Here is a 22,108-nt window from a genome sequence, read left to right as displayed (position 1 = left end):
CTCTGCTAGCATCCTCACTCACTCATACACATAACAAAATAAACAGGGTTAAAGGGAACTAGTGTAGCCAGACAGTTCGCTCTGGGAATCTACTCTCTCCCGCTTTGGGCTGTCTCACCCACCAACACTGTGTAGGTGCTGGAATCTGAACATTGGTCCCCATGCTCGAGTGACAAGGACTTCCTGTCCATCTCTCCATCCCTGGGTGTTTTGTTTCTTTCTTGGTTGAATGTGAGATAGGCTATCTTCAACACACTATGTAGCTGTGATGGCCTTGAACTTTGGGTCTCCCTGTTTATATCTTCTCTGTGCTGGGAGTATAGACATATAACACCATGCCTCGCTTAGCTGACAGGTTTTGTGAAGATGAAACTTTGCTGTCTGCTTCTGGGCCCAGGTGAGCATCAGTGCTGATGGGTGTGACAGCTGTCTGCAGGCCTTTGGGGCTGGTGTGTGGAGAGCAGTGATCTAGAGCAATAAGCCACCCCAGAGGCTGTGCCGAGGATCCAATGTTGACCCTCCAGGCTTCCTGCTCCAACAAGACAAGCTGGAAACTTTCGGGAGACAGTACTGCCCCCCCCCGCCCAGAGTGTTATTAGTGCTCTCAGGGCGTGGGCAAAATCTCATCTGTCCTGCCTCAGTTTCCTTGCCATTACAGGAGATGAAATCCCAGTTTTCTGGACGATCTGAGCAGACTACTGCACAAAGTGTCTGTCATTGTCACCAGAAGGCACAGGGAGGCTAGCAGCCCATGAGTCACCAACAGAGCTGGAGAGACACTCTGTGGTTAAAGCTCTTGCTGTGTAAGCAGGAGGACCAGAGTTCAGATTCCCAGGCCCAAGTAAATGCTAGTGGGTGTGTGAGCTCCCCAGCGTTCCAACCTCGGAAAGCAGAGACACGACTCCCTGGAGCAAGCTCCTTAATGAGACTCCTCATATTAGCAGGCTCTGAGTTTGACTGGGAGACCCTGTCTCCAGGAGAATAAAAGTGGAAAGCTAGGGGGAAAGGCTCCAAACATCAACCTCAGGTCTCCTTATACATACACACAAATGCATGTGCAACCCACACGCAGTGAACACACATACCCATGAGAAAAGAAAAAAAAAGACACCACCAGCAGTCTCTCTCTCCCCACTGCCTCACTGGAGTCTCTTCAGAACCCACAAAAATGTAAAGCATGCTGCTACCAAACACTGGTCTGTGGGCAAGGGAGCTCTGTGGGTGGGGTCTATACAGAACATTCTAGAAGTGCTCCTAGCAACGCTGATGCCAACTCAGTATGGCAGCAGAACACAAACCTCTCCTGCAGGACTGCCCCCCTAGCCCACAATGCCCCCTCAGGGTTGGTCACTAGGGACCGAAACCTGAGGGTGTGCCTACCAGGGCCTAGGAAGCCAGGCTGGCCCTGCATAAGCAGAGGAGCCAAGGCCATCTGCCACCTGGGATCAGGAGTCTTAGATTCAGACATCGAAAGAGAACCAGGAAGCCACAGTGGACACACACTAGGGGACTCCTGTGTAACTCCACAGGGCTGTATCCAATCCTCCCTTCCCAGGTACACTCCATCCTGTTAGTTTGTAAGGATGTCTGTCCTGACCCCTTTGAAGACCACAACAGCAAGGGGACTGTTCTTCACCCCACTGAAGGAGAGGAAGACCAGGGCACAGCGAGGACAAGGAGCTAACCTGAGGACACCCAGCTCCTTCACACTGGAAAGCCTTGGCCAGAGGCATAGAAGGCTGCCTGCTTCAGCCTCCCACCCCTGGAGCATGAGAACAGAGGAGCCTGAGAATGGGGAGAGGAACAACAGTTCTTGGGAGGAGGCAGCCCTTGTGAGGGGCAGATTCAGGACCAGAAGGACAACAAACACTTGTCCACCACAGGAGGAGAAGAGCCCCGTGAGCACGAAAAGTCAATCCGTTGGGTCTCTATCTCTTAATCCCATCTTTCCTAATGGTCCCCGCTATGCTGGCTGTCCAAGCCCAGACCTCAGCTGCTTAGATTCACAGCTGGTGAGCCTGAGGGGGGTGGTCTCCCTCAGGGTGGGGTGGGAGTGTCTACGCCATGTGCATTTCTCTGGGGCCTGAGTAGGACCATGGGCTCTAAAGCAATGATCGGCCTGGTATGGTGGGCCTTGCCTCCAGTCCCAGCAGTAGAAAGGCAGAGGCAAGAGGATCACTATGAGTTTTAGCAAATTCCGTATGAACCATGGCTACATGAAACCTGTATCAAAAAAAATTATGGGCTGTCAAGATGGCTTAGAGGGTAAAGGAGCTTGCTATGCTAGCTGGATAGCCTTTAATTCCGGCACTCAAGAGGGAGAGGTAGGTGGATCTCTGTGAGTTCGAGGTTGGCCTGGCCCACAGGACATTCCAGGACATTCAAAGCTATTCAGTGAAACCCTCTCTCTAAAACAAACAAACAAAAATTACTAAATAGGAGCTAGAGATGTAGCTCTGTTGGTGGCGTGCAAGAGAGACTGAATTTGATCCCTTGGGAAGTAGAGGCAGAAAGGTCAAAGAGTTCAGGGTCATCCTTGGCTACCTAGTGAGCTTGAGACCAGCCTAGGCTACATGAGACTCTGTTGCCATAAACAAACTGGTGCTGACTATGGTAGGCGGGGCCAACATGGGCGCTTGCTGTGGATGTCAGGGACTGCAGGGTGAGCCTGTAAACTAGAGAGTGAGCACTCAGGCCTGCACTCCATTGCCCAGGGTATGAGCTGCTGTGCAAGGGCCTGTACCCTTGGAAGGATCTAACTGATGGACTTGCCCTCTGGCTCGTGCCTGCTCTCCTACCCCACTGGGATCCTGTGCACGAAAGCTCAGCCTTGTGCCTTATCCTTCCTGCCTCAGTTTCCTCAACTACGCCACAGACCTTTGTGGTCAGTGATCTGGGCACAAATCCTAGCAGCTTGTCTACTGGATAGAGGGCCTCTGGGAGGTCTTTTGGGCTCTTTGACTCACTTTTTTCATTAGTAAAATGGGTCAGTTCTTGGTGCCACCTATAGCTACAGGTGCCCCTGTAGCTGGGGAAACTCAAAGGCAGAGGTTTAGAAAGGCTTGGTCCAGGCCTGGCCCCCAGAAACACTTAGCCATGATGGCTCCAATAAGAGATAGATGGCACCAGAGGGACTGGAGAGGGGGACTCCAGGATAAGGGCCCAGGAAACCCTAATTCAGTGTGGGATGTGGGAGGGCTGTGGATCTCAGTGACAGTGAATGAAGGTGTGGTCTCAGGGATGAGACCTCCATCGGGACTGCCAGAAACAGAGGCGCTATCCCGGGCTCAAAGACCCCCAGGTCCTGAAACCTAGGGCCTCCTGCTCTAATCTCCTATATGTGGCTTTTGCTCTGGGTTCTAGGAGACTGCCCAGAGCTCTGGGCAGCAGCTTCTCCTATCCATGGCCACTGGGGAGTTGGGACCAAGATACTCCTGGGCCTGGCACCTGAGCCTGCCCTCCAGTAGATAAACTGCCTGAAGATGAAGTCTGGGAACCACAAGATCCCTCCCCAGGCATAGCAGGTGCCTGCCTCTCTCTCTCTAGGCTCTGACAAACTATTGCTGAGGAGTCTTTCCTAAGATCCTTGGAGTATCTCCAACAAGCCGGGCTCGCATGTAGTTAGTGCCTTGGAAACGGTGCCTGAATGGAACTTTGCGGGTTGGAGGCCATGTTCTCTCCTGTGTCAGCCCTGTCCCTCACCTCCCACACAGGCTGTCAGGTCCCCCAAGAGGGGAAAGATTGGGGAGAGTAGTGCAGACTCGGGGCCCTGTACTTGGGGCACCTCAGCTCTCCCCCACCCCCAGTCTCTTCCTTCCCTTTTTCTCCCCAGGCTGCAGGCAGTGAGGTCTGGAAGACACAGGCTGCCTGTGTGTGAAGCCACCAGTTGCACCCCATAGTAGCTGGGCTAGCTCCCAGCCAGGACAAATCTATAACAGCTCCACTCCCATCTCCCTGGGATACAGTACCTGAGGCCTCCTCACGCTGCACTTCTTCCTGGCTGTGGCCCTGCCTGGCACCCGGCCTCTATGCAAGGTCCAACAAGGCCTGCCCCTGGGGCGGGGCCACCCTGGCCTAGTGCCTGACCTTGGCTCCAGGCCTGGTAAAAGCTGCTAGCTGACATCTATCTCATAGAGGCCAAGAAACTCTCTCAGATCACAGACAAGGAGGCAGGGCCCAGAGAAGGGTGATGTTAATTCAGGGTCACACAGCATTTCTGAGCATTGAGTGAGATAGTGGGTGGGGAGTGGCTGGTGGGAGGGAAGGCTAAGGTGGGCATGTTTTCCGCCCTAGGAGAAGAGCCTGGGAAATTCAGTGTGGGGGGGGCGGTGAATATCAAGACGAGCTCAGCCTCGTCTGCCCTGAGTCTCAGTTTCCCTGCCTGCCGAAAGAAAAGTTCAAACCCAGAGTCCAGAAATACAGTCTCAGGACTAACCCTCTGCCAGCTGTGCCCCAGGCCTCTACCTACCCCTGACCCTCAGTCTAGCTCCAGCTGCAGCCCACTCACAGACTCACTCACAGCTTACAGTGACAAAATGGGGCCCTGTGAGGAAACGGGACTTGGCCACATAGGATGTGTGTGGCAGGGCCACAACTGTATAGCTGGAGATGTGTCTCTCCCCAAAGACACCTCCTCCGACTGCCGCCCTCAGGACAACCATCATGACACTACGTATTGCTGAAGTGGCCTCTGGGGTCCTGCTCCTGTGCAGGTGCGGAGCTGTGCCTGACTCCACCCCAGGGACACCTGTGGGAACCAGCGCAGCAGGGGATGATCCCGAGCAGCTGCTTGGGACAGACAGTTTGGCTATTGGGTTACATGTACGTGTGGGAAAAAGAAATGTCCTTTGTCCCTCTGTCCCGGGCCACTATGCAGGCTTTCCCGGAGGTCCCTGGGCCAGCCTGGAGGCTGCTGGCCAGGGCCTCTGTGCCGACCTTGCACCTAGGAGATGCTTCTCACCGCCTCGCCCAGCTCCCCAACCTACCTTGGAGGGCAAGAGAGGCCCGCAGGCCCACGCCCCTCTGCCAGCCCTGTAGGATTCAGCTAGCTGGGATGGGTGTAGGCCTGAAGAGCCACGGAGGGCCCTGTTTTCTATGTGGGATGGAGCCCCCAGCCGCTGCTTGTCACGTGGATCAGCATGTGACAGCCCTGCTGTGCTACTGTCTGGAACTGAGCCAGACAGACGCACAGGCAGAGCAGGTGTAGCTCTCAGCCAGAAACTAGGCCCAGAGAAGGTTAGCCACTGGACTGAGGCCACACAGCAAATGAGGGACTCATCTGGGAAAGATCCTAGTAAGCAGGTGGGGTGCTGGATTCTGAGAGCCTCCTTCCTAGCCAGAGGGCAGTCAGGGGTTAAATTTGCCTCAATTTAGGAACACCCTCAGATGAGGCCCAAAGGAAATCCAAATTTCCAGGACAAGGTACTTGAGGTAGTAGTCCCTGTCCAGGGGCCTGGGACACAGCTGAACCATTGTCAGCATGATACAGCCTAGAGTCACTTGAGAGGAGGGCCTCAACTAAGACGCATCTAGATCAAACTGGCCTGTGGCCATGTCTGTGGAGGGCTGTCTTGATTGCTAACTGGTATAGGCTAGCTCGCCCATCATGGGGTGCACCATTCCCTGGGCAGGTGGGCCTAAGCTAGCTCAGGACGTTAGCTGACCATGAGCCTGTGATAAGTGAGCCAGGAAGCAGCACCCTGCATGGTTCCTGCTGTACTTCTTCGGTTGCGAAGTGGGTTCCTTGATCAGAGGCGATGCCATGTGATATAGTGAGAAATACTGCCTTCGTGTCCTGACCCTGCCCTGGCTTCCCTCATGATGGACTGGGTCTGGATTATAAACTGATGGACCCCTGTCCTCCTCTAAGCTGTTTGATCACAACAGAAAAGAAACTAGAACACCTAGAACACCCCCCACGCCAGGATGGGAATCTGGGACAGTGTGCCCTACTGTCGTTTCCCCTTTCTCCTGTTCCTTGAGGCTCCTGGGAGTGGGGCGTGGCATTCATGGCCTTGCCAAGGGGACCCAAGAGTAGGTAGTTCCATAAGGGCCATGTGTACAGGGGGGAATCCCAAAGCTTGGGACCAGGTCAAAAACCCTCACTGCTTTTACCTCAGTTCCCTTGGGAGACAGGAATAGATGGGTGCAGACTGTAGTCTGACCCTGAAAGCGCTTGCCCCTCACCTTCAAACAAGACTTGAGCATCCACATAACCCTTACGGAGTCTCTGTCCTCACCTGGGAAATGGAGTTGACTCTCCCTGTGTTGCGGGTCTCAGTAAGGATAGCACAAGAGCCATAGGGAAAGTGCCTAATAATAAACCTGGACAGCTGGGCAGTGGTGGCGCACACCTTTAATCCCAGCACTCTGGAGGCAGAGACAGGTGATCTCTGTGAGTTCAAGGCCAGCCTGGTCTACAGAGTGAGTTCCAGGACAGCCTCCAAAGCTACAGAGAAACCCTGTCTCGAAAAACAAAACAATATACATACATATATATATATATAATGTTTATTTATTTACAGGACTTCATGTCTCAGTAGATAGCAGCATCCATGCTTTCTAGCCACTTGCTGGGAGGAACTGGGCAGGGCCCTTGGATTATGTAAGCTTGAAACCCTTTCAGCTGCTAAGATCTGCACCATTGGTTTTGGGGTTGGGGTTTTTGATATAAGGTCTTATTTTGTAGCCCAGGTTGGACTCACATTTGGAGCAGATTCCTCTGACTCAGCCTCCTGAGTCTAGGCTTACAGGTGTGAGCCACTACACCTTTTCTTCCTGTGAGGAACATTGATTACTGTCATAAGGGTAATTTAAAAACATAGAATGTTATTGTAGAGAAGGCACCAGGAAAGCATGTGGGGTACAGCTGCTCAGACACCTCGAGCTGTCATGGTCTAACTAGAGGTGGCAGGGACAGAAGCCTTGCCAAGGTCTCTGTTCTGCGGGTCGATCTGGGTGTCTGCCTGGGTGACATCTATTAGCCTAAAACTCTCTGACAGTGTTTCACAATCTGTGTGTGTGTGTGTGTGTGTGTGTGTGTGTGTGTGTGTGTGTGTGTACATGTGCCACATCGTGACCGTGGAGGTCAGAGGACAGCCCACAGCCTTCGTCCTTGTCTTCCACTATTTGGTGCTTCAGGACTGAGCTGCGGTTGTCATTTGCCAGGAAGCAAATGACCTGGCTGAGGCATGTCCTACGCCCTTTTTTCTGTCCTTAAATCGGTGGCTGCCTGAGAGGAGGCCACAGGCTTAAGGGACATGATACTGGCCTCTGCCTGGTACACAGGGCCCTCTGCCAATATGATTGAAGGGGTGTACTACTAGGAGGGATAAGGCTTCTTTTGGGTGCCCTAACACTCTCCTTCAGAGCATCCACATAGCACAAGCCACACATACCACACGTACAAACCATACTCTACATACCATGCACACACACACACATACACACACATACACACCTCACACACACATACACACACCCCCACACAGACACACCCCCCCCACACATACACACACCCCCACATACACACACACACACATACACACACCTCACATACACCCCACCCCCACACATACACCCACACCCACCCACCCACACACACACAGACACACACACACATACACACCCCCACACATACACACACCTCACACACACACATACACACACACACACACATATACACCCACACCCACACCCCCCCCACACAGACACACACACACACAGAAAACTGCCTTTTCCACTGTCTACACACTGAGCCCAGTCCCTGCACTACAACATCCACCTTAGCTGATTTATTCTTTGTACAGCCCTGGCTGTCCTAGAACTCACTCTGTAGACCAGGCTGGCCTCAAACCTACTTCTGCCTCTGTGATTAAAGGCAGATGTCACCATCACCCACCTGGTGACTGCTATCTGTTTAAAAAATAACTTATTTAACTTTATTTTGTGTGCATTGGTGTGACGGTATGAGATCCCCTGGAACTGGAGTTACAGACAGCTGTGAGCTGCCATGTGGGTGCTGGGAATTGAACTCTGGAAGACCAGCCCTCTGAGCCATCTTACCAGCCCCCAGCTACTATCTTTTCATCATGCCTCATACCTGCCCTCAATTCTATCGGATTGCACCCTTTTGGAGTGCAAAAGTCCACTGCCATTCCCAGCCCTATGATCACTCACCCTCGGGCTCACCATGGCCACCACATGGACTTTGTTATCACTTGAGGCAGTGAACGCTGGTGTCCACTCTGACTGCAGCCACGTGACTTCTGGGCTTCCTAATGCCTACCGTATTCCTGCTGTCCTGTGTCTCCATGCCCCCACACCTCTGGCACTAACCTCTCTACTGTTTTTTGTTTGTTTGTCTGATTTTTAAGACAGTGTCTACACTGTGAAGTAAATTCTGATTTCAAACTCAAGATGTGGCCCAGGCTAACTTTGAACCCCTGGTCCTCTTTCCTCCACTCCTTATAGGTGTTGGACTTATAGGTGTGCACAGCCATAGCCAGTTACATGGTGCTGGCGCCTGAAGCCCCCACACCTCAGTCCCTAGACTCTGCAGTAGCCCTTATGGAGGAAGTATTTGTCAGTCGTCTGCTTATTTTTACGTTTGTATACTTATTGGTACTTACTACCTGGTATGTGGCAAGTAGTCAGCTTTGAAAACAATAAAACCATGGAAAATGAGATACGGTTTACAACCCTTTACCAGATGGCTTCTTCTAAAAGGTGAGGGCTACAAGAAAAATCACTCCACCCACTCTATATTTCTGCCACAGCCCCCAGGGAGTCCTGCTAAATGTCTGTACTTCATGCATGAGTAAACTGGGAGACAGAGGGGCAGATTTTTTTTTTTTAAGATTTGTTTATTATGTATAGTGTTCCTCCTGCATGTGCACCTGCAGACCAGAAGAGGGCACCAGGTCTCATTACAGATAGTTGTGAGCCATCATGGTTGCTGGGAATTGAACTCAGGATCTCTGGAAGAGCAGCCAGTGCTCTTAACCTTTGAGCCATCTCTCCAGCCCCCATTTTTCTACAGTATGGTTTGTGAATACAACCCACAGGCTATCAGGTTTTTTGTTGTTGTTTGTTTTCTGAGACAGGGTTTCTCTGTGTATAGTACTGGCTGTACTGGAACTTGCTCTGTAGATCAACCTGGCCTCGAACTCACAGAGACCGCCTGCCTCTGCCTCTCAAGTGCTGGGATTAAAGGTGTGCGCCACCACTGCTCAGTGGGATTGCTTGCTTGCTTTCCTCCTTCCTTTCTTTTGGAATTTGTTTAAGTCACAAAGTCATGAAGTGGCTGAACCGAGACTGGAATAGCATCTCTCTGAGGCTGGTTTCAAGATGCACACCGATTGCAACACCACACAGTACATACCACAACCGTACACACCATACACACTACACACCACACACACACACACACACATATACCACACACACCATACATACACCACACATACACACACATATACCACACACACCACACACACACACCATACATACACCACACCACACCACACCACACACACACACACACACACACACACACACACACACAACCACCCCACGCACTGTGCTTCTGGGAAGAGGCGGTCTTCGGGGTGGGGCGGACTGGACAGGGCGGTCTCTGATGGAGGAAGTCCTAACCCGCTTCTGGAGTCCAGAGCCGCGCTGCAAGCCCTAGGTCTGGGTCTGGGATGGAGGCAGAGCCGCCGCTCTACCCTGTGGCTGGGGCCGCAGGCCCTCAAGGGGATGAGGACCGTTTCGGAGTTCCTGATGGGCCAGAGGCTCCGGTGAGCAGGGTTGGAAGCTGGGCCAGCGGCCTCGGCTGGGCACCCGGGAAGGGGAGGGACCCTGGAAGGGAACCTGAGCACTCTAGGATAGGGGGCGGGACTCCACACCTGCAACCGGAGTCTCCGAGTGGGGACTCACACCCCAGGGTGGGACTCTGGGTGGGGGACCCGGAACCCAGCATGGGGAGCACGGATCTTGAGAAAGCGGACCGGACTCTGGGTCAGGGGGACCGGGCCCCTAAAATGGTGGACTGACACCCCGAATGTGGTGCAAGGATCCTAGGATGAGGACTAGGACCCTGGATGGGGAACCCAGACTTTGGGAAGGCGGGATGGGGGCGCTAGAACCAGAGAGTTAGCGTGTGATTAGCGATCTGACCTGCAGCTGGACGAGCTGGTGGGTGCGTACCCCAACTACAACGAGGAGGAGGAGGAGCGCCGCTACTACCGCCGCAAGCGCCTCGGCGTGGTCAAGAACGTGCTGGCGGCCAGCGCGGGTGGCATGCTCACCTATGGCGTCTACCTCGGTAGGGTGGCTGCAGGAGCCCTACTGTCCCTCCGCCACCCCGCCTCCACTCCCGAGCTGGGAAAGAGAAACCTTGCGGCCAGCTAGCCTCCTTCCCCTTTCACTTACCCGGTCAGAGCTATTGTTGTCACGGCATGCGCACGGGACAGAGAGGGGGTGCCACAGGCTAGTTTGCCCACGCCCCGGCCCAAGAATGGATGCAGATGGGTGGGAATGAGCTCTTGTTTTCCCTATCCCGGTCCTGATGAGCGAACGAATGGGGCCAGGCTTGCTATGGGCTTCGGTTTGGTTACTCTGAGTCAGACTGCTTAGAGTTCTCCACGCTGCCCCCTGTCCCCAGGCCTCCTGCAGATGCAACTGATCTTGCACTATGATGAGACCTACAGGGAGGTGAAGTACGGCAACATGGGGCTGCCGGACATCGACAGCAAGATGCTGATGGGTATCAACGTGACGCCCATCGCTGCCCTGCTCTACACACCTGTGCTGATCAGGTCCCAAGCTGCTGTCCCCTGACTTCCGGGTGGTGCAGAGGCTGCTGGACCAAGAGACCCCCAGCTGCCCTGGTGCTTTGGAGGGAGGGGACAGGGAACTGCAAAGAAGTCTTGCTTGCCTGGGAAAGTGAGAAGGAAAGGGGGAAATCCCTACTAGAGAAGGAACCAAGAACTTGTCCCTCACCTCCCCACCCCCTTGCACATTTGGTTTCTTCAAGAAATTCAACCAGTCTCTGGCTTGGTGGCATTCTTCTACCAGACACATAGTGACTTCCTGAGCTGAAGCTGTGAAGTCCTCAGCATAGTCCAGGTCCTCAGCCCAGTGAGCTATGACTGTGTGAAAGGCAGTTCTCACAGGAAGGGCCTTAGCGCCGGGCGGTGGTGGCGCATGCCTTTAGTCCTAGCACTCGGGAGGCAGAGGCAGGCGGATCTCTGTGAGTTCGAGGCTGGGCCGGACCGACAGCCTCCAAAACAATACAGAGAAACCCTGTCTCGTAAAACCAAAAAAAAAAAAAAAAAAAAAAAAAAAAAAAGAAAGAAAAAAGAAAGGCCTTAGCTAGACAGGGCTCAGGTTGGAGGTCTTCCTGAGCTCTGAGGCATATATGGTCCAACCTCCTGGAGGACACTGCAGAAATTCCCCACAGCCTGATGAAATTCCTGAATGGGGAGATAGGTTGAGTGGGTTCTAGCTCCTGCCTCCTCCTCCTCCTCTGTGTAGCAGCTCTGGCGGTCCTGGAACTACCTCAGTAGATCAGGCTGGCCTTAAACTCATAGAGTTCCACCTGCCTCTGCCTCCCAAGTGCTGAGGTTAAAGGCATGTGCCACCATTTTTTTTTTTTTTGAGAGTAGCCTGGCTGGCCTAGAACTCACTTTGTAGATCAGGCTAGTCACAAGCTTGTGGTGATCCTCTTGTCTCTGTCTCTGCCTCTGCCTCTGCCTCCCAAGAGCAGAAATTACAGATGTGTACACCATCCACCATCCAGGCTTTTCTGCCTTTTGTATATTTGTTTGGTTGGTTGTGGTTTTGTTTCTCTGTATTGTTTTGGAGGCTGTCCTGGAACTCCCTCTGTAGACCAGGCTGGCCTTGAACTCACAGAGATCTGGAGTGCTGGGATTAAAGGCGTGTGCCACCACGCCCGACTTACAGTAAATTCTTTTTTTTTTTTTTTTTTTTTTTGGTTTTTCGAGACAGGGTTTCTCTGTGGCTTTGGAGGCTGTCCTGGAACTCCCTCTGTAGACCAGGCTTGCCTCGACCTCACAGAGATCCGTGTGCCTCTGCCTCCCATGTGCTGGGATTAGAAGCGTGAGCCACCAACACCCTGCTCCTGCTTTCTTTTTTAAATTAAATAAAAGTTGTTTCCTCACTGGGCAGGGTGGCGCATGCCTTTAATCCCAGGCCCTAGGACGGCAGAGGCAGGCAGATCTCTGTGAGTTCAAGACCAGCCTGGCTTACAAAGGTACACAGAGAAACCCTGTCTGGAAAAACAAAAACAAAGCAAAAAACCCTCTGCTTGAACTCTGTTGCATTGTGTTAATCTTAAGCTGCTTTTTAAAAATTACAGCACCTACAGTCTGCTCCCAAGTAATCACTCAGAGGCTTAATATATGTTATAAATGCTTGGCCACTAGCTCAGGCTTATTACAAACTAGCTCTTACAATTTAACCCACTTCTATTAATCTATGTGCTGCCCCAAGGCTCGTGGCTTTAACTTCTATCCGGTTTTGTTGTCCGACTCATTCTCTGTCTGGCTGGTGACTCCTCTGACTCCACCCTTTCTCATCCCATCATTCTCAGTTTGGCTTTCCCACCTAACTGTGTCCTGTTGAGTTACTGACCAGTCAGCGTGTTTATTAAACCAATCATGGTGACATTTATTCACACAGTATACAGAAGGATTGTTCCACAGCAGAGTTGTCACCACCCACAGTGAGCTGGATCCTACTACATCGATAAGCAATGTAGAAAATGCACCATAGGCTTTCTTACAGGCTAATCTGTTGGGGGCACTTTCTCAGCTGACCTTCCTTCTTCCCAAATGATTCTAAGTTTTTGTGTCTAATTGACATACAACTAACCTGCACACAGGGTCTCACCTGGTAGCCCCAACTGACTCTCAGAATTCTATTGGTTCAGCCCTCTGAGTGTTGGGACTACTGACATGTGTTATTACACTGGCTGACTTTATACCTTTTGAAACCTATCATCTTTAATAATAACAGCAATCCTTATTTTGTTCCATCATGCAGCCAGGGTAGCTGCCCTTACTTTAGACATGAGGCAATCCTGCAGTTTCTACACACAGGGGAAGTGGGGAGCTGGCAGGTTTGAGGCCTGGCAGTGTGGCTGAAACCCACATTCTTGCTCTTTTTTTTTTTTTTTTTTTTTTTTTTTTGGTTTTTCGAGACAGGGTTTCTCTGTGGCTTTGGAGGCTGTCCTGGAACTCACTTGGTAGTCCAGGCTGGTCTCGAACTCACAGAGATCCGCCTGCCTCTGCCTCCCGAGTGCTGGGATTAAAGGCGTGCGCCACCAACGCCCGGCTCCACATTCTTGCTCTTATCATATTACCAGGCCACTTTTCCAAAGGGCCATGGAGCCTGTATAGCCACTAGCTGTGCGTCCCGGTCCCCACGCCCCATTTTTGTTTGTTTGTTTTTTTTTTTTTTTTTTTTTTTTTTTTGGTTTTTCGAGACAGGGTTTCTCTGTGGCTTTGGAGGCTTTCCCGGAACTCACTCTGTAGACCAGGCTGGCCTCGAACTCACAGAGATCCGCCTGCCTCTGCCTCCCGAGTGCTGGGATTAAAGGCGTGCGCCACCAACGCCCGGCTCCACGCCCCCATTTTTAAGTGTTGGTAACTGAACCCAGGACACTATGCATTCTAGGCAAGCGCTTTATCACTCTGCTGCAACACTAGCCCTAATGTGTGCTGTATATTGACTTTATTCACTTACAGACAGGGTCTTATGTATCCCAGGCTGGCCTTGAAGAACCTAATTTCAATCTCCAGCACCCACATGGTGGTTCACAACTGGTTATAACTACAGTTTCAAGGGATCGGACACCACTTCTGGCCTCCAGGGGCACCAAGCATACACATGACCAGCCTGGAATATATGAGACCTTGAACTTTTGGTTCTCTTGACTCTATTTCCCCAGCGGGGATGCAGGCATGTATCACCGGGCCCAATTTCATGTGATACTGGAGATGGAATCCAGGGCCTTGCAAGCGCAAGCATCCTACCCACGGGTTACGGCCTGGGCCTGTGTGTCTTAAGGGTTAGAACATATTCAACTGGGAGTGGTGGCACACACACTGGGATACAATGTTTTTATTCCAACCACGAGGATGAGCCAGGTGGCTCTCTAGGAGTCCAGCCTGCTCTGCATACCAAGCTCCAGACCAGTCATAATGATACCCTGTCTTTAAAGCAAAAAATATAAAAAAGTTAACAAAAATTTTGTGTGTACAGATATATGGAGGCCAGAGGTCAGCACTGAGTCTCTTTCTTGATCTTCTAACATTATTTTGGTGAAGTTTTTTTTTTGTTTTTGTCTTTATTTTACTTTTGCTTTTGTTTTATGTTTTGAGATAGGGTTTCTCTGTATTGTCTTGAAGGCTGTCCTGGGACTCACTCTGTAGACCAGACTGGCCTCAAACTCATAGAGATCCACCTGCCTCTGCCTCCTGTGTGCTAGGGTTAAAGGCGATCCACCACCACCCGGCAAGATTTATTTTTCAATCTTATTTTATTTTTATGTGTAGAATGTTTTGCCTGTTCATACCAAGTGTATGCTTGGTTTCCCAGGAGGCCAGAAGAGATGTTTGATCCCTTGAAAGTGGAGCTACAGCCAGTTGTGAGCCACCATGTGGGTGCTAGAAATTGGAATCTGGCCCGTTGTCAGAACAGCCAGTATTCTAGTGTTTTTAACAACCACTTAGCCATCTCTGCAACCCCTACCTTATTGTTTAAATTACTATTTTGTGTGTGTACATGCATATGTGGAAGTCAGAGGTTTACCTTTTATTTTTATTTTATATATAGTCTCTCACTGGAACTCAGACTAGGCTGGCTGGCTAGTGAGCTCCAGGAATCCCCAATACTAGGATTATAGGTGCATACCACGGCACCTGGCTTTTCACGCAGTACAGGCCCAGAGCTTGCTCAGCAAGCTCTTTATTGAGTGGATGACCTCCCTGGCTCTGTCTTCTCATTTCCTGTCTTTGCAATGACTGTGTAAGACCTGTGGCAGGGCCTGTGCTGCAGTCACAGCTGTGTCCCCGAGATTGCATCTCTGAGCCTTTGACTCTCAGGCCAAAACTTCCTGTGACCTCCCAAAGCCACGGAAACTGGGACCCGAGGCCCTGATGGTTAGGGCCCCAGCAATTTCTAGGCTGTGGTACTAATGTCCCTCCCTCTGTACAGGTTTTTTGGTACCAAGTGGATGATGTTTTTAGCTGTGGGCATCTATGCCCTCTTTGTCTCTACAAACTACTGGGAACGCTACTACACATTGGTGCCCTCTGCTGTGGCTCTGGGCATAGCCATTGTGCCTCTCTGGGCATCCATGGGCAACTATATCACCAGGTAAGTCTGATGGGTAGGGGGACAGAGGCTGGAAAACAGGTTGAATATTTATTTCTTTGCTGACTTAAGCTAGGGAACCCTAGGCAAGCCTTTGACTTTGCTGGACCTCAGTTTCCCTGCTGAAGCTGGCTAGCCTATAGCTGTAGCTGCAGGAAGAAGTGTGGCAGAGGGCAGGCTGGGAAAGCCCTCCTTCTCTGTGTTCCAGGATGTCCCAGAAGTACTATGAGTACTCCCACTATAAAGAGCAGGACGAGCAGGGACCTCAGCAGCGCCCACCACGTGGCTCCCACGCACCCTATCTCCTGGTTTTCCAGGCCATCTTCTATAGCTTCTTCCACGTGAGTGCCACAGGAGACCGAGGGGTGGGTTATTCTAGATTCCACACACTACAGCCTATTCCACAGTTTCCTCAGCCCTCCTGAGCCAAACCCTGCTCAATTATCTGAGTGATGGAGACCTCCTCCCTGTCCACAGTGACTAGGAGGAAGTTGTCCTGCCATGGGCACGCCAGCCATCACCACTGCCGAACTGTCCCCGGGGTTGAGGGAACTTCTGCTCCCCCACAGAGGTCATGTCCCGACTCCTCCCTAGATCTCGCCTCCTGTCTAGTTCCGTTCTGGGCTCTGATCCCAACTGCCCTCCTGCCCACAGTTGAGCTTTGCATGTGCCCAGCTGCCCATGATTTACTTCCTCAACTACTACCTGTATGACTTGAATCACACGCTGTCCAACGTGCATAGCTGCGGTCAGTACTGGGGTGGGGCCGGGCTCCAAAGCCTACTTCCCTCTTGCATTCAGGCGCCCAGTAGACACTAGGCCTTCCCTTTCAACTTTCAGGGCTGTGTGCGTGGAGGTGGGAGGTGGATGGTACCCCCTTCACAAACTGCCACCCCCCAGGAGCTTGCCGGAGGAACCCTTACCTGCCCCGCACCCCACCTCCACCGTGGCCTGACTGCTGTATACACTAGTCGTGTCTCCCCCCACCCTTCCCAGGCACTAAGAGCCACGGCATCCTGAATGGCTTCAACAAGACGGTTCTGCGGACGTTGCCTCGCAGCAAAAACCTCATTGTTGTAGAGAGTGTGCTCATGGCAGTGGCCTTCTTGGCCATGCTGCTGGTGAGGTTCGGGTTGGTTGGGGGCAGGTGGTGGGGGCAACGGGCTCTCTCTCTGCTAGTGCTTGTATGTGGTCAGGTGGGACTTGCAGGCTTACAAGCAAGTGTGACTCTGGCCTGAGGGCCTTCCTGGAAAGCAGAACTAAAGCTCTGAGGGACCTGACCAGGGAGGTGTGGCTTTAGGTGCAGAGGTGAGGCGTTTAAAAAGCAAGGTGCTAGCCTCTGGGTGTGTTAGGGACCCAGCCTTCGTCTGTAGCCTTTCGGGTATGCCACAACTTCGGCTGAGGTGTGTATGTGTATTTACAGTGCAGGGCCTTGGGACTGCCCTTTTCTTTTTCTTTTGTTCTTTCGTTTTGGTTTTTTGAAATAGGATCGCCCTTTGTAGCCCTGGCTGTCCTGGAACTTTTATGTAGACCAGGCTGGCTTCAAACTCCCTGAGATCCTCCTGCCTCTGCCTCCCGAGTGTCGGGACTGAAGATGTGCTCCACTACACCTGGTATAGGGTGGCAGCCCTTCGCAGACCCCTGGACGTGTCTGGGGCGGAGCCTCAGGCTGAGGCCTGGTGGATGGTCCCTTCACAGCTCCTGTCTGCAGGTGCTGGGTCTGTGCGGAGCCGCTTACCGGCCCACGGAGGAGATCGACCTCCGCAGCGTGGGCTGGGGCAACATCTTCCAGCTGCCCTTCAAACACGTGCGTGACTTCCGCTTACGCCACCTGGTGCCCTTCTTTATCTACAGCGGCTTTGAGGTCCTCTTTGTCTGCACTGGTTTCGCCCTGGTAAGCACAGACAAGACGTCTGACTAAACTTGAATTTCAGGCGCACGGCTCGTAGGTCTATATCCCACATTATTCCCTCCCAACCAGGACTAAGCTCTGGTTGCAGGACAGATGCCTGTAGACCAAGGCATCTTGGGATCCCCAAGACTAGTTAGTGGGGGCCTTCGCTTTGTTTCTCTTCCCACTCTCGCACCGTTGCCTCTTACCCCGAACAAGTAATTTTCCACTTCATGTCGTTAGAATGGTGCTGCTCCTACCTTTTCTACCAGCCTAAGGGGGAGTAGAACCAGCAGATCCAGATAACACAAGGGTGACCTAAAGTGGCAGCTGGCGTGGGGAGGGCCAGGACCAACCTGCCTCCTCCTGTTCTCTTCCTCAGGGCTATGGAGTGTGCTCTGTGGGACTAGAGCGGCTGGCCTACCTGCTCATAGCTTACAGCCTCGGTGCCTCAGCAGCCTCGTTCCTCGGGCTGCTGGGGCTGTGGCTGCCTCGCTCAGTGCCCCTAGTGGCTGGGGCAGGGCTGCACCTGCTGCTCACCCTCAGTCTCTTTTTCTGGGCCCCGCTGCCTCGGGTCCTCCATCACAGCTGGATCCTTTACTTTGTGGCTGTCCTCTGGGGTGTGGGCAGTGCCCTCAACAAGACCGGACTTAGCAGTGAGTATAACCTTTAGGGACTGGCATGTCAGGGGCAGGGGACGGGCAGGCTGTGGTTTGGGATCATTAACATTCCGTGGGTTGCAACGGACATAAGGATCTTCCCTGCGGTTCTGTGGGTGGGCATTAGCAGAGGTAGGTAGGGATTGCTTGGAGTAGTCTGGAGTAGAAAGAATTCTGTGGACACTGTAGAGACAGATGGGGAAGTCCTTGGACACTCTGGGAGGTGTAGGAGTTCTATGCAGAGCAGATGGACATCACCCTGAAGGAATACATGTGAAATAGTGTGGAAACACAGGGTGGGTGAAGGCTCCATGAAGAGGTCCGGGGAGAGTATATAAAAACACTCGAGCAGTCAAGAATTATGTTGGCGTAATGTCCAAGGCACAGGAGGGTAGAGTGGCAGGTGTTTGCCCACACCCCAGGCGTAGGCACAGAACTGGGCTTTCCTGTGTCTTTTTCTCACTATGGAGCCTCATGGCCTGGGACTCGCCATATAGATCCCACCGGCCTTGAACCCACACGCTTCTGCCTCCCTAGTGCTAGAATTAAAGGTGTGTACCACCACACTCAGCCTTTTCCTCCTTCAACTGTGCTTTTTGAGACAAGGTCTGACGCTGTAGCCCAGGCTAACCTGGAGCTCACTATGTAGCTCAGTCAGGCTGCAAACTTGTAGCCCCTCGATCCTATTTTAGATCCTAAGCACGGGGATTATAGCCTGAGCTATTGTCAGCCCCCCTTTTTTTCTTTTCAGATTTTTTTTTTGAGACAGGGTTTCTCTGTAACCCTAGTAGTCCTGGAACAAGACCAGGTTGACCTTAAACTCAGAGATCCACCTGGCTGTACCTCCCAATAGTTAAAAAAAATCTACTTACGTTACGGTGTGATATTTACTTAGAATGCATGTGTGTGTATTGTGGCGGGAGTGTGGACTTCCAAGGACAACCTGTGGAAGTTGGTTCTCTCCTTCTGCCTCAAGCCCAGGGAGTTGAACGGCAGGTGCCTTACACCCATCCGGCCATGTCTATGGAGCTTTTCTTTTTTTCCTTCTCCTTCTTCTTCCATAGTCTTGCTGTTTAGCCTTGGTTGGCCTTGAACTTGTGATGTACACCAGGCTGGCTTCTAACTCATAGAGATCATCCTGCTTCAGTCTCCCTTAGCTCTGGGACTAAGAATGTGTTTTACCACACCTCACGGGGCTTGTATTTTTTTATTTTTTCTTGTAGAGAGGATAGCCCAGGATAGCCCAAACCCAGCCTTCCCAGCCTTAGAATCCATGCTCCAGTCTGGGTCGCTGGAATGAGGCCCTGGGAAAAGCAGCTGTGGTAGGCCAGGCTGCAGCTGGGTGGGGCTGTCTGGTCTTAGATGGGAACGGTCAGTGACAGGCAGCTGGTCGTGTAGGTCATCATGTAGGCCGTCCTCATTGTTAATAGTTTCAGGTATCCCCTGAGCCACACGATGGCAGTGGGCATATGCTAAGCCTGCTGGAATTAGAGAGCAGCAGCCACAGCCAGCCAGGGCTGTGCCCCTTTCTCTCTCACTCCAGAGCTTCTAACCCGACAGACAGCCGGGTTTCGCTCATTTCACAGGTAGGATACGTCAGCTTTCCTTAAGTCTCCTGTAGTGTCAGCTTTTTGAGCCTCTGCCTTTTCCTGAGCGCTGAGTCTCAGCTCCCTGACTGCCTGTCCAGTGCTGTTTCTGTACCTTCTTGAGACGATCCCTCAGGAAACAAGCCCACTCTGTTCCAGATTGTGGAAAATCAGTTGCTGAAAGATCTCTCTCCAAGCCCCTGGTGAGGGAGAGAAACAGCAACTGAGCACTTGGCACATTTCGCGCTGGGGTCAAAGGCGAGATAGGCCTGTAGGCGCTTCTTGACCATGTAGTAAACCAAAGTCTCCACTAGGGGGAGGCAAGGATCAGCGCACAGCCCTTGTTGGCTTACATAAGCGTCTCTTACCTGTCTTGTCCCTCCTGCCTACAGCACTCTTGGGCATCCTATATGAAGACAAAGAGAGGCAGGACTTCATCTTCACCATCTATCACTGGTGGCAGGCTGTGGCCATCTTTGTCGTGTACCTGGGCTCCAGCTTGCCCATGAAGGTGAGGATGGGAAGGATTTTGGGTGTCCATGCCTCACTGGGAAACAGACCCTGATTTCACAGCCTCTTCAAAGGCACTCCTTTCCAAAGATGCTGGTCCAAGGACCCTTTAGTCCATAATCCCCCAACCTAGCACCCTACTTACAGCTAGCTCAGTCTCTGTAGGCATGCCCAGCTGAACTGTGGGTGGTTAGATCACCTACTCATCAGCTTCTGAACTCCTGGACTCCCATGGTCTCTCATTTAAAATTCTGTAGGAATGAACTCCACGATTTTATGTTCTTTCAATTTGGTTTTTGTTTTGTTTTGAGACCATATAGCTCTCTGACTGTCCTAGAACTCTCTCTGTAGACCACGCTGGCCTCAGATTCACAGAGATCTGCCTGCCTCTGCCTCCCCAGTGTTGGGATTAACGGTGCCACCATGCCCAGCTTTTGTTTTGTTTCTGGTTGTGACAGAGAAGGGACCCAGGACCAATTCTTGCTACCCACCAACTGTCCCCTTTAGCTCCTAGTCTGTTCCCAACCCCAGCAGGTCCTTAGCTCATGTTTTTGTTCCGTTTGCTTGAGTCAGGGTCTCAAAGGTAGCCCAGAATAACCTTGACCTCATCGTGCCCCGGCTTCCTGTGAGCTGAGATTATAGGCAAAAACAGGCCCAGATTTGTGCAATGCTTTTTAGAAAGTGAAATGAATTGAAATAGCAGGGAACAGACATACAAATACAAATACAACATATTTGTGTGTTTGTTTCTGGCTGTGGGTTACAGTCAAACTGTCAGAAAGGAAGAGTGGGTGTGTTCACAGTTGAGTGCTTTCCTGGCACGTACAAACATATACACGGTTCACCCCTAGCACTGAAGACAAAAAGAGCATTGCTGTGGTGGATTTTTAATAGATACTATGTAATTGTTTATATTTATTATACACAATATATAAATATATATTCTTTTTTTCCTGAGACATAGTCTCAAAATGTAGCCCTAATTGACCTTGAATTCTAAGACCCACTACCCCCCCCCAACTTCCTAAGTGATGGTATTATAGGCTTGTGTCTCTATGCACACCAGTGTCCTACCGTGTCTAGGGAATAATTTAACTGTGGTTAAATGAAACCAGACCTGGTTTTAGACTTTCTCAGACCTTCATGTTTTCTCTGAGGCAAAGAAATGAGCCCCCTTTTGGTTGTAAAAGTGAGTCTTGCTGGTTTATGGCAACTTTAAAGTCAGTGTGGGGATTTGAGCCTTGTCCTCAAAGGCTGCCTTAGAAATCCTGGGTGAGGGACTGGAGAAGGAGAGAGCCAGGAGGCTCCTGGTGGAGGGGGAAGACACCAGAGGAAGGAATGATGTCACCTTTCCTTCCCCTTGCTCCCAGGCCAAGCTGGCAGTGCTGCTGGTGACCCTGATAGCGGCAGCAACCTCATACCTATGGATGGAACAGAAGTTGCAGCAAGGCCTGGTCCCGAGACAGCCGCGCATTCCCAAGCCACAGCACAAAGTGCGAGGCTACCGCTACCTGGATGAGGACAACTCAGATGAAAGTGATGTGGACGGCGGTGGCGAGCAAGGCCAGGGGGACTGTGCAGAGGAGGAAGCACCACAGGCAGGGGCCCTAGGTGCAGAGCCAGCTGGTCCCTACCGCAGGCCCTGTCCCTATGAGCAGGCTCTTGGTGGCGATGGGCCCGAGGAGCAGTGAGAGACCCAGGGGGCCTGGCCTGGCCCTCAGCCTCCGTTTTCCCACTTCTGAGCCTCAGTTTACCATGTCTCAGGTTGGGGGTCCCCCTGAGCCCTTCTCTGTCTGTCAGAAGGTCCCTCTTTCCCCTCCCAGAGCCTGGGGCCACCTGGAACTTCCCCCAGGGAGATGAAGGTCACCTCCAGAACCTCCATTCCTGTTTAAGAGGACTGCTTCACCCAGAGCCCCTTCCTGCGTGTCATACCTCAGGGTGTGACAGCCTCTGACTGGGGCTTTGCATTTCTTGCCCACAGGTTCCCCTACCTCAGAGCAGGGGGACTATTTTTTTTAAAACAGAAAATTATCAATAAAGAGTTTTGTATTTTCTGGAAA

The 22,108-nt window shown here is 51.9% G+C and overlaps 2 protein-coding genes across 3 annotated transcripts in view; one reads left to right on the top strand and one right to left on the bottom strand.

Annotated features, from left to right (window-relative positions):
* Aldh3b1 (aldehyde dehydrogenase 3 family member B1) overlaps nt 1-10,583 on the bottom strand; it is a 24,202-nt gene extending 13,619 nt beyond the window's left edge. Inside the window, exon 1 of one of the 2 annotated variants that reach the window (XM_040750358.1) lies at nt 10,435-10,583. The gene's annotated coding sequence lies outside the window, so the exon portion shown is untranslated. Of the gene's footprint in view, nt 1-3,968; nt 4,071-10,434 lie in introns of those variants that run through there. The other variant, XM_040750355.1, reaches the window with a different exon arrangement.
* Unc93b1 (unc-93 homolog B1, TLR signaling regulator) lies at nt 9,623-22,108 on the top strand. Its single transcript, XM_005064093.3, is given in 13 exon segments — nt 9,623-9,676; nt 9,679-9,700; nt 9,703-9,800; nt 10,186-10,327; nt 10,667-10,820; nt 15,244-15,405; nt 15,611-15,743; nt 16,057-16,150; nt 16,399-16,523; nt 17,114-17,296; nt 17,676-17,949; nt 19,931-20,049; nt 21,419-22,108. Coding segments are annotated over 13 exon segments (1,866 nt in total). The 5' UTR covers nt 9,623-9,637; the 3' UTR covers nt 21,740-22,108.

This window comes from Mesocricetus auratus, unplaced genomic scaffold (genome assembly GCF_017639785.1).
Source record: "Mesocricetus auratus isolate SY011 unplaced genomic scaffold, BCM_Maur_2.0 Super-Scaffold_4256, whole genome shotgun sequence".
In the NCBI taxonomy this organism is placed as follows: domain Eukaryota; kingdom Metazoa; phylum Chordata; class Mammalia; order Rodentia; family Cricetidae; genus Mesocricetus; species Mesocricetus auratus.
This window is presented reverse-complemented; position numbering and strand designations above follow the sequence as displayed.